The 13,859-nt window shown below is 41.4% G+C and overlaps 1 protein-coding gene across 1 annotated transcript in view; it reads left to right on the forward strand.

The window, feature by feature from the left end:
• The window catches only part of LOC127581491 (EF-hand calcium-binding domain-containing protein 5-like), a 131,925-nt gene that overhangs the window by 80,468 nt on the left and 37,598 nt on the right, over window positions 1–13,859 (forward strand). The window contains exons 12-16 of the mRNA XM_052035952.1: window positions 1,164–1,333; window positions 3,991–4,210; window positions 6,757–6,909; window positions 8,333–8,439; window positions 11,776–12,026. Coding sequence (XP_051891912.1) covers window positions 1,164–1,333; window positions 3,991–4,210; window positions 6,757–6,909; window positions 8,333–8,439; window positions 11,776–12,026 — 901 coding nt within the window. The remainder of the gene's footprint in view (window positions 1–1,163; window positions 1,334–3,990; window positions 4,211–6,756; window positions 6,910–8,332; window positions 8,440–11,775; window positions 12,027–13,859) is intronic.

A 13,859-nucleotide genomic window follows, 5' to 3' on the forward strand; every position in this document is an offset into this window, starting at 1 on the left:
TTGAAACTGGATGCACACCAGGAGACCAGACAAAGCTGATCTACCCAAACACGATTTCAGGACAGCCTTAGACACTTCTTCACATATGTGATTACACAGAAAACTTAATTAACTAAGCTTTGATTGTTACATTTATCTGATTACGTCATTACGTAGAAGACTTAATTAACAGGAAAACTAAGTTTTGGTTGAAGAATAGAACACTTAATTATCCAGAAGTCTAACTTCACTAACAGCAGATCTAAGTTTTGGCCACAACAATAGTAGTGTGCTATAACATAATCATAAAGCTTCTGTACCTTGGTGCAGTTACAGCTGCATCCCATTTCTCTGTTGTTGACCCTTATCAGTCGTTCCCCGTTACCACATCAGCACCAGCTACATTATGATGCTGGAGGAACTCAGCAGGCCAGGCAGCATCCGTGGAGAAAAGCAGGTGGTCAGCATTTTGGTTCAGGACCCTTCTTCAGTTCCTCCAGCATCGTGGTGTTTTTCATCTAGATACTCCAGCATCTGCAGTCCTTTGTTTCTCCAGCACAAGCTACATCCTGTTTTACTAGTTATTAACCCTCTCTATTCCTACCCCTACAACACCAGTAACTAATGCACTTAGAGTATTTAGTTAACGGCCACTATTTAAATGCAACATGTTGTTCCTATTTATTCCTCTTTCTGACAACCAGCACTAAATCAGAAGTGGTCTGCTGAGATTCTGTACAAAAAACAATCAAAATGGGAAGAATTGCTGGGTGTAAGGACATTGGAAATATATTTATGCTGATTTTATCTGGTCAGTATTTATTACAAAATTGTAAACCAACCTTTACAAGACAAATATTTTTGATTTAGTAAGAAAAATTAATTGGGGGAATCTTTTATGAATTAATTTTCAATTTTGTTATACCTAACAACTAAAACATTTCCCCTTGACTTGCATTTGGAACATATTAATAAGAGTTTCAACTACAGCCGAATATTTTCTCAGAGATTTTCTGGTTACTTTTTATTTGTATGTTGTTCAAAAGCCTGTTAAGGGTTATTTTGTAAAATCATGTATTTTTGTGAAACCTCTGTAAAGATAAGCATTTGTGGACTCTTGATTATGGAAGAATGTTGGCTTTGTTCCCTTCTAACATTGCAATGACAGCTTTTGTCTGTGATAGGATTCAGAAGCACATGGTGGGAATAAGAAAATAAGTGCATCCATTGCCCTGTTGAGGCATAATTATCACAGGCCAGAGAGGGGTGAATTTTTCTTGCACTATGTGGCTTGCACTTTGGAAGATGCACCATTTGTCTTGAACCAGGCACTCTACAGAGACATGGGTGTAAGGTATGTGATCGTAATTATAAGCAGCAGTACAGAAAAAAAATACTTTTGGATATATGTAGTCAAACTAGTTGTAGGTTTTATTTGTTTTCTCTAAAAGTTAGTCAACCACGGGGGAGATGTCTGCATTGAAAGATAAGGATGGAGTTTGAACCCACCATTGTACAGCAAATCTTCTCTTTCAAGGGAAAGGCTGCATCTTCATGGGGCTAACAGCCAACTACACTATCCCATGGTGCACATAGCTCACTGACAAGCAAGAGCCAAAAACAAGTCAAAAGCAAACAAAATACCAGGAATGCCAAACCACAGAGAGAGTGAGATGGGCAATTTTGTTGGGCTCGAAAGCAACATGCTGGTAATGAGCCACCTGTAATGCACCCAGAACCAACATTTGATTCTATTGCATTCAACTAAACTTGATATCAAGCAGGTGTAAAACAGATGAGCCATCCTATTCCATCTCTTTAATGTACTCACCCACTGGGTGCTGCAAATTAGTGTAAATCATAACATTTCCTTAACACAAGCATTTTTAAGCTCAATATGTTTAGGTTTAGCAGAACCAAGTGCTTTAATGAATCTAAGAGTTGTTGATTCAGTTCGTACTCCAAGCAGACCTCAGTGCATAATGTGTACTGACTAGTGCAGTACTAAGGGAGTGCTGCATTGCCAAAGAAGCTGTGCTTTAGGTGACTGATAAAGCAAAGTGTTGGCAGCCTGTTCTGCTGACTCAGTGATATATCAAAATACATAGCACCATTGTACGAGAGCAATGGGAAACCGCATGTCCTGGCCAGCATTCTTCCCTCAACCAATGTCACCAGATGCAGTCCATCAAATCATCCACACAATGCTGATGGCATAACTTGCATTACACAGAACATCTGCAGCATTCAGCTATATAATAAGTGACAAGCCTTCAAAACAAGTTCATTATTTAGGTGAAGTGCTGAGAGACGCTGAAATGAAAGCAGACTCTTGTAACATTTGGGTGCCAGGTCTACCAGGGAATGGGGCTGAATAGGTTGCTCTGCAGGGAGCTGACATGAACTTGGTGATTGAATGGTCTCTTTCTCAGCTGTAATAATTCTGGGATTCAATATTCCCAGATTTAGATACCAAAATCATTTGACCAGTTAATGCACCCACTCAGCTCCTGGGAGCTGAATGACCCAGTGGCTTTCAATTTGGCCTCGGAAACTGGATTTAAATTCAATATCATTCAGAGCAGAAGTGGCTAAGAACTGAGGTGAGTGCACGTGAAGCCTTATTTCAATACATTGTGACCATAAATTGGCAGTTCAAAACTAAATTGTCACAGAGAAGGTGCAGCAAAGATTCACACTTTGATGCTGGAGGAACTCAGCAGGCCAGGCAGCATCCGTGGAGAAAAGCAGGCAGCCAACGTTTCAGGACTGCCTGCTTTTCTCCAGGGATGCTGTCTGGCCTGCTGAGTTCCTCCAGCATCATCGCGTTTTTCATCTAGATTCCAGCATCTGCAAATCCTTTGTTTCTCCTGCAACAAAGATTCATTAGACTGGTTCTAGGGATGCTGGGTTTGCTGTATAAGGAAAGATTGAGTGGATTGGGACTGTATTCTCTAGAAAAATATGAGGAGACCTCAATGAAACTTACAATATTGTTAAAGGGGAGACAAATGAGACTGTGGATGCTGGAATCTGGAGCAAAAAAACGAGCTGCAAGAGGAACTCAGCGGGTCAGGCAACATCCGTAGAAGGAAATGGACTGTCAACACTTTGGGTTGAGATCCTTCATCTGGACTGTCCACCTCCCTCTACAGATGCTGCCTGATCTGCTGAGTTCCTCCAGCAGTTTGTTTTTGGCTCCAACATTGCTAAAAGCTTTGAAGAGCTGGATCCGGGGAGAATATTTCCCCTGACTGAGGAAGCAAGGACTTGGGGACACAGATTGTTGAGTAAGGTATAGGTCATTTAGGACTGAGACAATAATTTTTTTGACTCAAATGGTGATGAACATTTGGAGTTATCTACCATGGAGGCCTATGGAAGCTCAGACATTGTGTTCAATAAAGATTGATGGATTTCTGGATATCAATGGAATCAGTAGATATAGGTTTTGCACTAGAAGATAATACTGAGGGAGAAGATCAGCCATGATCTCCGTGAGTGGCAGAGCAGGCTTGAAGGGCCAGATAGCCTTCACCTGCATCCGTTTCTCACGTAAATTGGTATCACACTGACAATCTCCTTCAGACAGGAAGAATGCAGGGGTTGCCAGTAATGATGAGAAGTCATTGACCTGAAACATTCCCTCTCCACAGATGCTGCCTGATCTGCTGAGAACTTTTAGCACTATCTGCTTTATTTCAGAATGCAAGCGGTGTATCTTTTGTGAGTTGCCTTGAAATCAGAATACTGTTTTCACAAATGGAATGCTGTTTTTGTTGAAAACAGAAAGTAAATTCCAACTTGGAGTTTAGTAAATCCTACATCTGACTTTAAGTCCTTCAGATTCCAGCATCTGCAGAATTCTTTGTGTCTCCCTTAAGTGCTTCATGCCTACTTTAGATTCCCAAAATGCTGCATTCCTCAGCACCGATGACAACTTCATAAGCAATTTCATTGTCCAGTTAATCATCTTTGCTCTCTGTTTTCTTGCTGTTTTATATGATTTAGTTTTGCTGCAATTGATGAAGGGAAACCACTGCACATCTACAGAGTTCAGGATCATGGCAAGGTTCATTTTTGGAATTGTCATCGGGAGAGAACAGAAGGATCATTCCTGGTGATCCCAGTGAAAGATCAGCACAACAGAGTGTTTGGAGTCCTGGGTATTGACACACTGAGAGACGAATGTGGGAAGGTTTTCGCTGCTCATGAGATCAATTTTCATCAGGTGTGTGTGCAAGGGAATTGCTGACATTAGTCCCCTCATTAATATCACTGAAAGAGCAGAGCTGAACAAAATTAAAAAATGGAAAGTCAGTAGAAAGCTTGACCCCATTTAATCTTTCTGAGCATTCCTATTGAATTGTGATTTATCAAATAATTGTCTTTGTTTCTTGGAGATCTCATCAATTTTTTTTAATTTCCCATGTGATTGTTATACAAATGTAGCATCTTTTTTATGACAATGTTTAGAGGCCTAGCAATTAAAATTTCGGTTTAACTCAATAACAACTTTGAAAAATGTATCCAAGTATATTAACGTAACAGAAGCGTTTTCATGAGTTGGCCTCATCTTACACAATGTATAAAGAATAATTCCTCAGTGCTAAACATCTTCTTGCCAGCATCTTTGGGTCTGTTATCTGCTACCACATCTTGCTCCGTGATCAGGTTGTCAATGACGAAAAAGATGTGCCTGCTCAAAGCAAGAACTGACCACTCCCTCCATCTCCCTGGTCCGCTCATCCCTCCACACCCATCCCTCCCTGACTCCTGGCACGTTACCCTGCCCTCAAAGTAGATGTAACACTTGTCCTTATCCCTCCTCCCTCACCACCACCCAGGGACCTAAACAGTCCTTCCAGGTGAAGTGGAGGTTCACATGCATCTCCTCCAACCTTGTCTACTGCATTCGGTGCTCCCGATGTGGCCTCCTCTACACCAAGACCAAGCGCAGACTGGGCGACTGTTTCACAGAGCACCTATGCTCAGTCTGCAGTGGCCATCCCGAGCTCCCAGTTACAGATCATTTCAACTCCCCTTTCCATTCCCACACCGACCTGACCATCCTTGGCTTTCTCTGCTGCCAGCATGAAGCCCAACACAAACTAGAGGAGAAACACTTTATGTTCCGCCTGGGTAGTCTACAACCCAATGGCATGAATATTAACCTTCCAATTTTAGCAAACCCCTTTTTTCCCATTTCCCCCCCATCCATTCCCCCCTCTTCTAATCCTCCAGTCCTCCCATTTTTGTCCCATTTCCCACACCACCCCCCAGCCCCCGTTCACCCTTCTTCATCCCCCTCCTGACTCCATCCACCCATTTCACACACAGTCCCCCCCCCCCACCCCCCACCCAATCTGGTTCCAACTGCCTTTCACCTCTCCCCAAATAGTTCCCATTCTCACCTCCTTTACTTATCAGATTCCAGCTCCGGTAGCCCTTTGTGTTCCTGCTTATCTCCCTCTAGCAGTTGTCTCCCATCTTCACACCCCCCTTCCCCTCCTTGCTTCATCTGTTTCCCCTTTCTCCTCTCTCTCTCTTTAACTGCCTCCATCTATCATTCACCTGCCACTGTCTTTCAACTCCACCCCTCCCTTCTCCTACCTAGCACTACCTGCCTGTCCTCTTACGCCACTCCTCAGTCCACCAGTTGCCTCGGAATCCTTCCTCACCACTCCCCTTCTCCCCTTTACACTGGCTTCTCCACTCTCAGACCTGATGCAGGGTTTCAGCCTGAAATGTTGACAATTCTGTTCCTCCCCAGATGCCGTTCAACCTGCTGAGTTCCTCCAGCAGATTGTTTATTGCCCCAGAACTGAAAATGCTGGAAATACTCAGCAGGTCAGGTAACATCTGTGGAAAGTGAAACAGAGTTTATGTTTCAAACCCAGCAGAGTGTTGCCAGCTTTTTCTGTATTTATTTCAGATCTCCAGCATCTGCAGTTTTTTTGATTTTCATTAGATGCTCTCTCCTGGGTCTGCCAGGAGGGTTTAACTCAGCAGAGCTAAAAACAAGACCTACCAATGACCGGACGTATCCTCTGCACGCTAATGGCCATCTTTACCAGGAGAGAGAGAGTGGCCATCACCGGGTGACTCCACAGAAGAACTTTAGAATTATATGCATCACTTGTGTTAAAGAACGACTTTGCTAACCTCACCCTGGAAAGAACACAAAAAAATTGGAGCAGGGGTAGGCCACCAGACCCTCAAGCCTGCCTGTCCATTCAATGTGGTCATGACTGATCTACAGTGGCCTCAACTCCTGTTGTGCCAATTCCCCATAACCCTCAATTCCTCAACCTTGCAAATATTTATCTATCTCTGCCTTAAATATATCTAATGAACTACTCTCTCCAACCTTGGGCAAAGAATTCCAGAGATTCACTATCCTCTGAGAGAAAAAATTTCAATGCACCTCAATTTTAAATGATCAGTCCTTGTAATTATGTCCCCTTGTTCGTGACTTTCCCAGGTTAAAGGCTGAGGTCTAGGTCATTAAAACTGAGTGGGAGAGGAAGAGTATTTTGGTAGCATGTAGCTCCAATCATCACAGCAGTGTCAGGACTGACTTCACTTGGACCTCCCTTGGGATTCATGATCATTCACAAATTCATTAATGCTGAATAAATTACTATAGCTTTAATTTGAATTCAGATGTCTACCTGTCCTTTGTACTTAAATTGCATGTTTACTCATTTTGTTCTGTTTGCAAATTGAACATCTGTGAGGGAAGTTAACATTCCTGGGCTATAATTTGATTCTTAGGGTGTTGCAAAGGCATTTAGTATCGCCTATCACCATGTTCAAGTTCGGAATAGCATCCTCAAAGCTGTGGACAGTGCTATGATGTGGCTTTTTAACATCACACCAAACATCGAGACTGCAATCACCTACCTAACTGAACCTACAACTGTCAAGGTATTCCATCACTTCACTCGTGGGGTTCTTATGGGTATCTTAACAGAACATCCCTGTTCTTTTAGATTCCATTATTCTTTAGTTTAATTTACATTGTCAGTCAAAAGTCATTATGGTTGCATTATGGCATCCAGTGTAAATATTTTTGCCTTAGAGGCACACAACTTCTTTAATACTGCTGTGATTATTTTTGGTTGCTTTGTTCGGTTAATCTATTTATACCACCATTTGTACCTGAATTAGGTACTAGCTATTTAATTTATGTGCATATCCTAGTTAACAAATTAGAAATTTGTGCAATTTTAAGTACTTAAGACAGTTTGCTGCTTTAGTGAACACCCAATTTAAATTTCAACCAGTGATTCCTCACTGGAATCCTACCATTTTAACCATTTTCTCAACTTGCTTTGCCACTTTCAGTGAATTATACACACATGTCCCTACATCTCTCTTTTATGAGTGACAATAAAAAATAGAAGCAGGAATAGACCGTTTGGCCCCTTGTGACTGCTCCTTAACTTTCCTGCATAAACTCCATATTCCTTGGTATCCTTAGTGTCTAAAATTCTTTTGATCTCTGTCTTTAAAATATTCAATGACTGAAGGAAAGAATTCCAAACATTCACTACTGTTATGTCTGTCCTAAATGCCTGATGCTTATCAGAGAGTTATAGAAACGTGCAGCAGAGAGACAGGTCCTTACAGCCCACCTCTTCCATGTTGACTGTGATGCCCATCAATGCTAACCTCAATTGCGCACATAAGGCCCACATCCCTCTACACTTTTCCTATCCAAGTACCTGTCCAAATAACTTTTAAATGTTGTAATTGTACCTGCCTCCACTACCTCCTCTGGCAACTTGTTCTAGATATTTACCACCTTCTGTCTGAAAAACTTACCCTTATGATCTCCTTTAAATTTCTCCCCTCCCACCTTAAACCTGTTCCCTCTAGTTCTAGAATCCCCTGCCCTGGGGAAAAAAAAGATTCTGAATATGTAACCTATCTATGCCCCTCTTTGGGTAATCTGAAAATACCTTTATTGCCTCTTGCTATCATGCATCTCCAAGCTTACCAATTCTGCTGAAACTCTGTCATCATTGCTCAATACTTACTATATTAAGGAATGTTTGACTTGGATCGAAATGATGCCTGTTTCAGTTGCTTAACCTAATTCACACCCTTACATATCAGTTAAATATGAAAGGACCTGAATGCTGGGATTCCAAGCTAAGGCCCTTCAGTGCAAGTCTTGGAACCTGCAACAGGAATTTACTGCCAAGCAAATTAGACTCTCGTGGTTTTAAAATAAATGACTGTGTAAGTTTTATGCTTAAAATAAATTGTAGTGTAATGGTCACTGAATGTAATGAAACAGAGTCAAAATTCTTATCTGCTAACCTATTTTACTCACATGCCAAAGGAGTATGTTTTATGCAAGGCAATGACCTCTGAAAATGACCCTTTCGAACCGTGGTCGGATGTGCATGCACCTCCAATGATTCTGAAGAGGAAGGACAACTTCTTCAGGTCAGCCATCATTATGATGCTCCATTCAACCTTGAACCATCAGGCATGAAATGAATTTCTCTGCTTTGTATTTCTGCTGGACATCGTATGATGGGATTTGTATATTTTTCTTAAATAGTAGAAGGCTTTTTTCTGGTGTAAGATCCACATAGGGATAACTCTGACTTGAACAATGATTTAATAGTATTAATGTTGTATCATTCAGGCCATAATACATCTCTCCCAAATTTCATTTTAATTTAAATCAATGGGAAAGAAAATTTGGAGGGAAGCATAATGAGCGGCTTAATAAATATCATCCATTTAGGAAAATTCAAGGTAATCAGGCAAAGTCAATGTGGTTTTGTGAAAAGGAAATCATGTTTGACCAGTTGGCATTCTTTAAAGTTGTGGATAAAGGGGAACCACAGGATGTACTATACCATGAGGTGTAGAAGGCATTTGATGATGTGCTACATCAAAGATTATTGCTACATTAAAGTAAAAGTTCATGATATTGGAGGTAACAATTTGGTGTGGATTGTACATTGGTTGACCACAGAAAATGCAGAGTTGGCATAACTAATACTTCCTGGTGGCAGATGTAATGAGCAGTGTGCCATGGGGGTCAGTGCTGGGGTCTTAGTTTATATAAAGGACATGGATAGTGCCCCAAATATATTAAAACATTCCAAGGTGCTGAACAGAAGTAATACAAAACAAAATTTGACAATGAGTCACAGAATTGCAGGCACGGCCATGTAGCGATTAGCGTAACGCTATTATAATGACAGTGACCTGGGTTCAATTCCGGCCGCTGTCTGTAAGGAGTTTGTATGTTCTCCCCGTGTCTGCGTGGGTTTCCTCTGGGTGCTCCGGTTTCCTCCCACATTCCAAAGACGTATGGGTTAGGAAATTGTGGGCATGCTATGTTGGCGCCGGAAGCGTGGCGACACTTGCAGGCTGCCCCCAGAACACTCTACGCAAAAGACACATTTCACTGTGTGTTTAGATGTACATGTGACTAATAAAGCTATCTTATCTTATCTTAGAAAGATAAATCAGAACAGATGACCATAGGCTAGGTCCAAAAGGTAGGTTGTAAGGAATGCCTTAAAGGAATTGAGAGGGTGAGGGAGACAAAGACTTTAAGGAAAGAATTTCAGGGCTTTGATCAGGAAAGTTGAAGGCACAAACAGTAATGATGGAGCCATTAAAGCTTGAGGTGCAGAAGGCCAGAATTGGAAGAGCAAAGAGATCTCAAAGAAAGGATGGAAAAAGTTGTGGAGATAGGTGTTTCAGGCAGATACTAGCGATGCAAGAAGTCCAGGAGAGTAACTGGGTCCAGCAGTTAGTTAGCAAAACATTCAATGCTTTCAGTGTTGGAAGTAGCCATCATTATCTTAAGAATAATTGGCACATTAATTTTTGAGGTTTCAAGACAATTCATTTCTGATAATTCTTAATTTAAGATCCTAACAGAAGGTGTTGAGTGCCTGTTGAGAGTTATTTCCTTTTACTATAATTACTATAATTACAAGTCTGTCAGGGTGAGTATAGTGCAGGCTTCCCTGCATTAAATTCATGCCAACTTTTTCATTAGAGCACAGAGAATGCAATTGTATAGGGCCCTGCTGAGACTTTAGTTGGAATTATGTGTATACGTACCCAAAGAAGGCTATCTATACATATGATAGATGAAGTAGAATGAAATTCACCTCAATGACTCCTGGAATGATAGGCAGGATGATATCCTATGAGGAGAGATTAAGCCAAGTGGGCCTATTCTCTCTAGAATTTAGAAAATGAGAATTGATCTCATTGAAGTATACAAAATTCTTACAGGGCTTGATGGGGTAGATGTGAGAGTGATGTTTGACATGGCTGTAGAGCCTAGAACCAAGGTTACAGCTTCAAGTTAAGGGGCATTCCAATGTCAGAGTGTCTATTTCAGTAGCACATAAACAATATGATGAGTTCAATGTAGTCAACTGTATATAACTAGGCCCTCAATTCTTGGGTTGCAGGCCTGGGAGAGGACACTCATTCTACCTGGGAATATGGAGACTGTTGTGGAGACAGTGTTGGTGGTATTTTCCAGTGCTGTACGCTGGCTGCTGTGGGTAATCCAGGTGTCAGAAACATGTCAGAGGTCTGGCCTGTGCTGCCCTCTGGACCATGAGCTTTGTGCCAGATCTGAGACCTTGAGCTTCAAATTACCTTTTCCTCAATCCACCAAAGGCTGTGCTGGTGCTTTGAAGGCAGTGGTGAGTTTCACATGGACATCTGCCTTTGCTGAGAGGCATCTCCCAAGATAAGGAAAGTGCTTCATGTTTCCCATGCCCTTGCAATCAACCTTTATTGCCAAAGGGGAGTGTGGTGCAGCAGGGTAGGTTGGTAAAGGACCTTTGCCTTGCAGGTGTTGAGCGTAAGGCCCTCTCCTCTTGTATAGCTGAGTGAAAGCATCAACAATGGCCTGCAGCATGGTTTCTGAGGTTCCATAAATGCAAGTATCACCTGCGTACTGCATGCTCGACCACTGAGGTTTGGGTAACCATGGTTCTGGAGTGTAGACACTGTAGGTTGAACATTTACCCATTAGTTTTGTAAATCTCTCAGGAAGCTTGCTGGAAATGAGGTGCAACATTGTAGCCAGAACGAATGAGTGCAAAAAACATTGGGGCAATGACACAGCCTTGTTTGATACTGAAAATGAATCTGTTGTACACCTGTTAATTAATATCACTGCTTTCATGCCTTGTTGGAGCAAACACAAGATGGAGGTGAACTTCTGTGACCAGTCATGATGTTCCACAGTCCCTCCAAATAGATGGATTGAAAGGCTTTAATGAGGTCAAAGAAGGCAGTTTGTTGTAGCTGGTGCTGATCCCTGCATTGTCCTTGTTGTCATGCAGTGAAGATCATGTCCGTTGTGACTCCTCTTTGCAACTCAGGACCAGCTCTTCTGCCACTGGGAGGGGGTGGTTGAGGTGGATGCTGCCAATGACTTTCCCTGTAGTAGATAGAAGGGAGATGTCCTGCAGGGACCAAAGTCGAACTTACCTCCTTTCTTGTAGGTGGTCATAATTGCAGCATTCTTGAGGTCCCCTGGAAAATCCTGAACTTCCCAGATAGATACAGCTATGGATTTGTGACTGAAGTTCACAGCCAGGTTTTCAGATGCACAACAATATCACTAAGGTGAATAGGGCCCAATATTTTTAAGAGCTGGTGTAAGTAGGCAGAAGAGATAAAATTCCTCTTTGCTAAGTGATCGCAGCAGATACATATTGCCTCTCTGCTTAACGTTCATCTACGGTACAAACCTAATTTATCTTCAATATTCTTTACAATCAGAAACTACCTCTTCAGATGTGCTGATAACTCAGAAGTAGTCTTCTCCACAACATATAAAGGAAAATATATTTGTGTGCCACTGAGAGACACTGAAGGGAGAGCTCTGGCAATACTTGACATTGACCTGGGGTCGAAACATGAGCTCATGGCCCATGAGTACAGGAGCCTGCTGAAGATGCTGCACATTCTTAATCAAGCCTGCACCATAATTGTAAAGAAAGCTACTGGGGCAGCAGGGACTTTGTCTGCAGGTAACATGATTTCTTTCTGTTTTTATTGGTTGATCAAGAATAATAAGATGGCAAGTGTGTGAGGTAGATAGACATAAGCCTCATGCAATGCCAGTTACAGGTCAGAATTCATCCTACTTCATGAGTTGGTGTAACTTCCGATTCCTTAGTAATCCTGGAATAGAGCAATCACATCTCAAGGACAGCTTCTACCCCACTGTGATAAGACTATTGAATGGTTCCCTTATATAATGAGATGGACTATGACCTCATGATCTACCTTGTTGTGACCTTGCACCTTATTGCACTGTACTTTGTCTGTAGCTGTGACACTTTACTCTGTACTGTTATTGTTTTTACCTGTAGTACATCAATGCACTCGGTACTAACCCAATGTAACTGCACTGTGTAATGAATTGACCTGTACGAACGGTATGCAAGACAAGTTTTTCACTGTACCTTGATACAAGTGACAATAATAAACCAATCCCAATACCAAAAACAGGTTTGATGCCAACATCAGCAATCTGAACACTGTGAAATGTGCTCAGAAAGCATAGACACTTAAAGCTAACTAACAGCACTTTCTTCCATTACCCATCCTCTTCATCATTATAATAACGGCAGTCACAAAGTACCACCCTGTGGAAATGCTGAAACTAATTGTTAACACAAAAATCTTCTAATGGTGGGGAATGTGAGGGAAGAGCCCTGAAAGGTCTTGTTCAGAAAGTTGAACCACTTATCATAGGTCTTAATTTAAATCCCAATTCCGTGATTATGCTGAGAGGGAAGAAAATTCACAGTAGAAATCAAACCCACAGAGGTAGACCCAATGTTCAACACAATGTTCAGTGTTGTTGGCTGGTTAGTCTTTACTGTTCCCAAAGCCTCTGCTGAGTGTGATGCAATTAGAAAAAAATGAAGGAGGAGCATCTGGTTATTGGAATCAGTATTACTGCTACTTTCGTACTTTCAGCACCTCTCCTATACACAACGTGACCCACTGTGTGAGGAACTGGAATTCCAACATGTCAACCAGCATGCCTAAAAACACCTTCACAAAACCCAATTTTAAATTGTTAACCGTACCCCCACATCACTGTGTAACTGGCAGAACATTATCTTGCTGTCTTAACTTTAGGAAAAGTAATATTATTTCACCTCACTATGTGCATGGTCAGCTGAGAGAAGTTTGCAGAGTATTACATAATCAAATTTAATCACCTGGTCCTTTTCCTGTAGGCCTAATTTTGGGGTACAGTTCCATAAATGGCAGCTGGTCATCTTGCACATCCCTTAATTATGAGGTTTGAAAGTAAAGCCTGTATCTTCTGCTCAGTGTTTTATTTTTAACCAGTTAAAACAAATTTTTTCTGCAACCTTTAAAATGCATCAGAGAATCTGGACCGGAGCATCAGCAGTTCAATCTGATACTGGGGAGGGGGACATTATAAATGAGCTCTTGCACATTTTCCAGTTAATTCAAGTGTCTGATTTTTCCTTCCCCCAACCCAAGAGCATTGACGCTGGCCCAAGTGACAATACTGTACCTCCCCGGGTTAGTTGAATTAACATAATTCAACTAAAATCAACATAATTCAGTGGAAAAAATACTGCCATTTGAAATATTTCCTTCTTTGCTATAATATAAATACAAATGCTGTTGATTGCAGACTTCTCTTTGCATAGAGTAAATTGATATACATATCAGGATTAATTTTTTTTACAGTGACCTAATCATCCCACCATGGCAATCAAAGAGCATTAGTTTACAGAGAAATTAAGTCTGTGCCCTCTTGTTGTTTCCAGTATATAGTCTAATATACATATAGTATCTCTTCATAATACTAC

The sequence above is a fragment of the Pristis pectinata genome, chromosome 21 (genome assembly GCF_009764475.1).
Source record: "Pristis pectinata isolate sPriPec2 chromosome 21, sPriPec2.1.pri, whole genome shotgun sequence".
NCBI lineage: Eukaryota > Metazoa > Chordata > Chondrichthyes > Rhinopristiformes > Pristidae > Pristis > Pristis pectinata.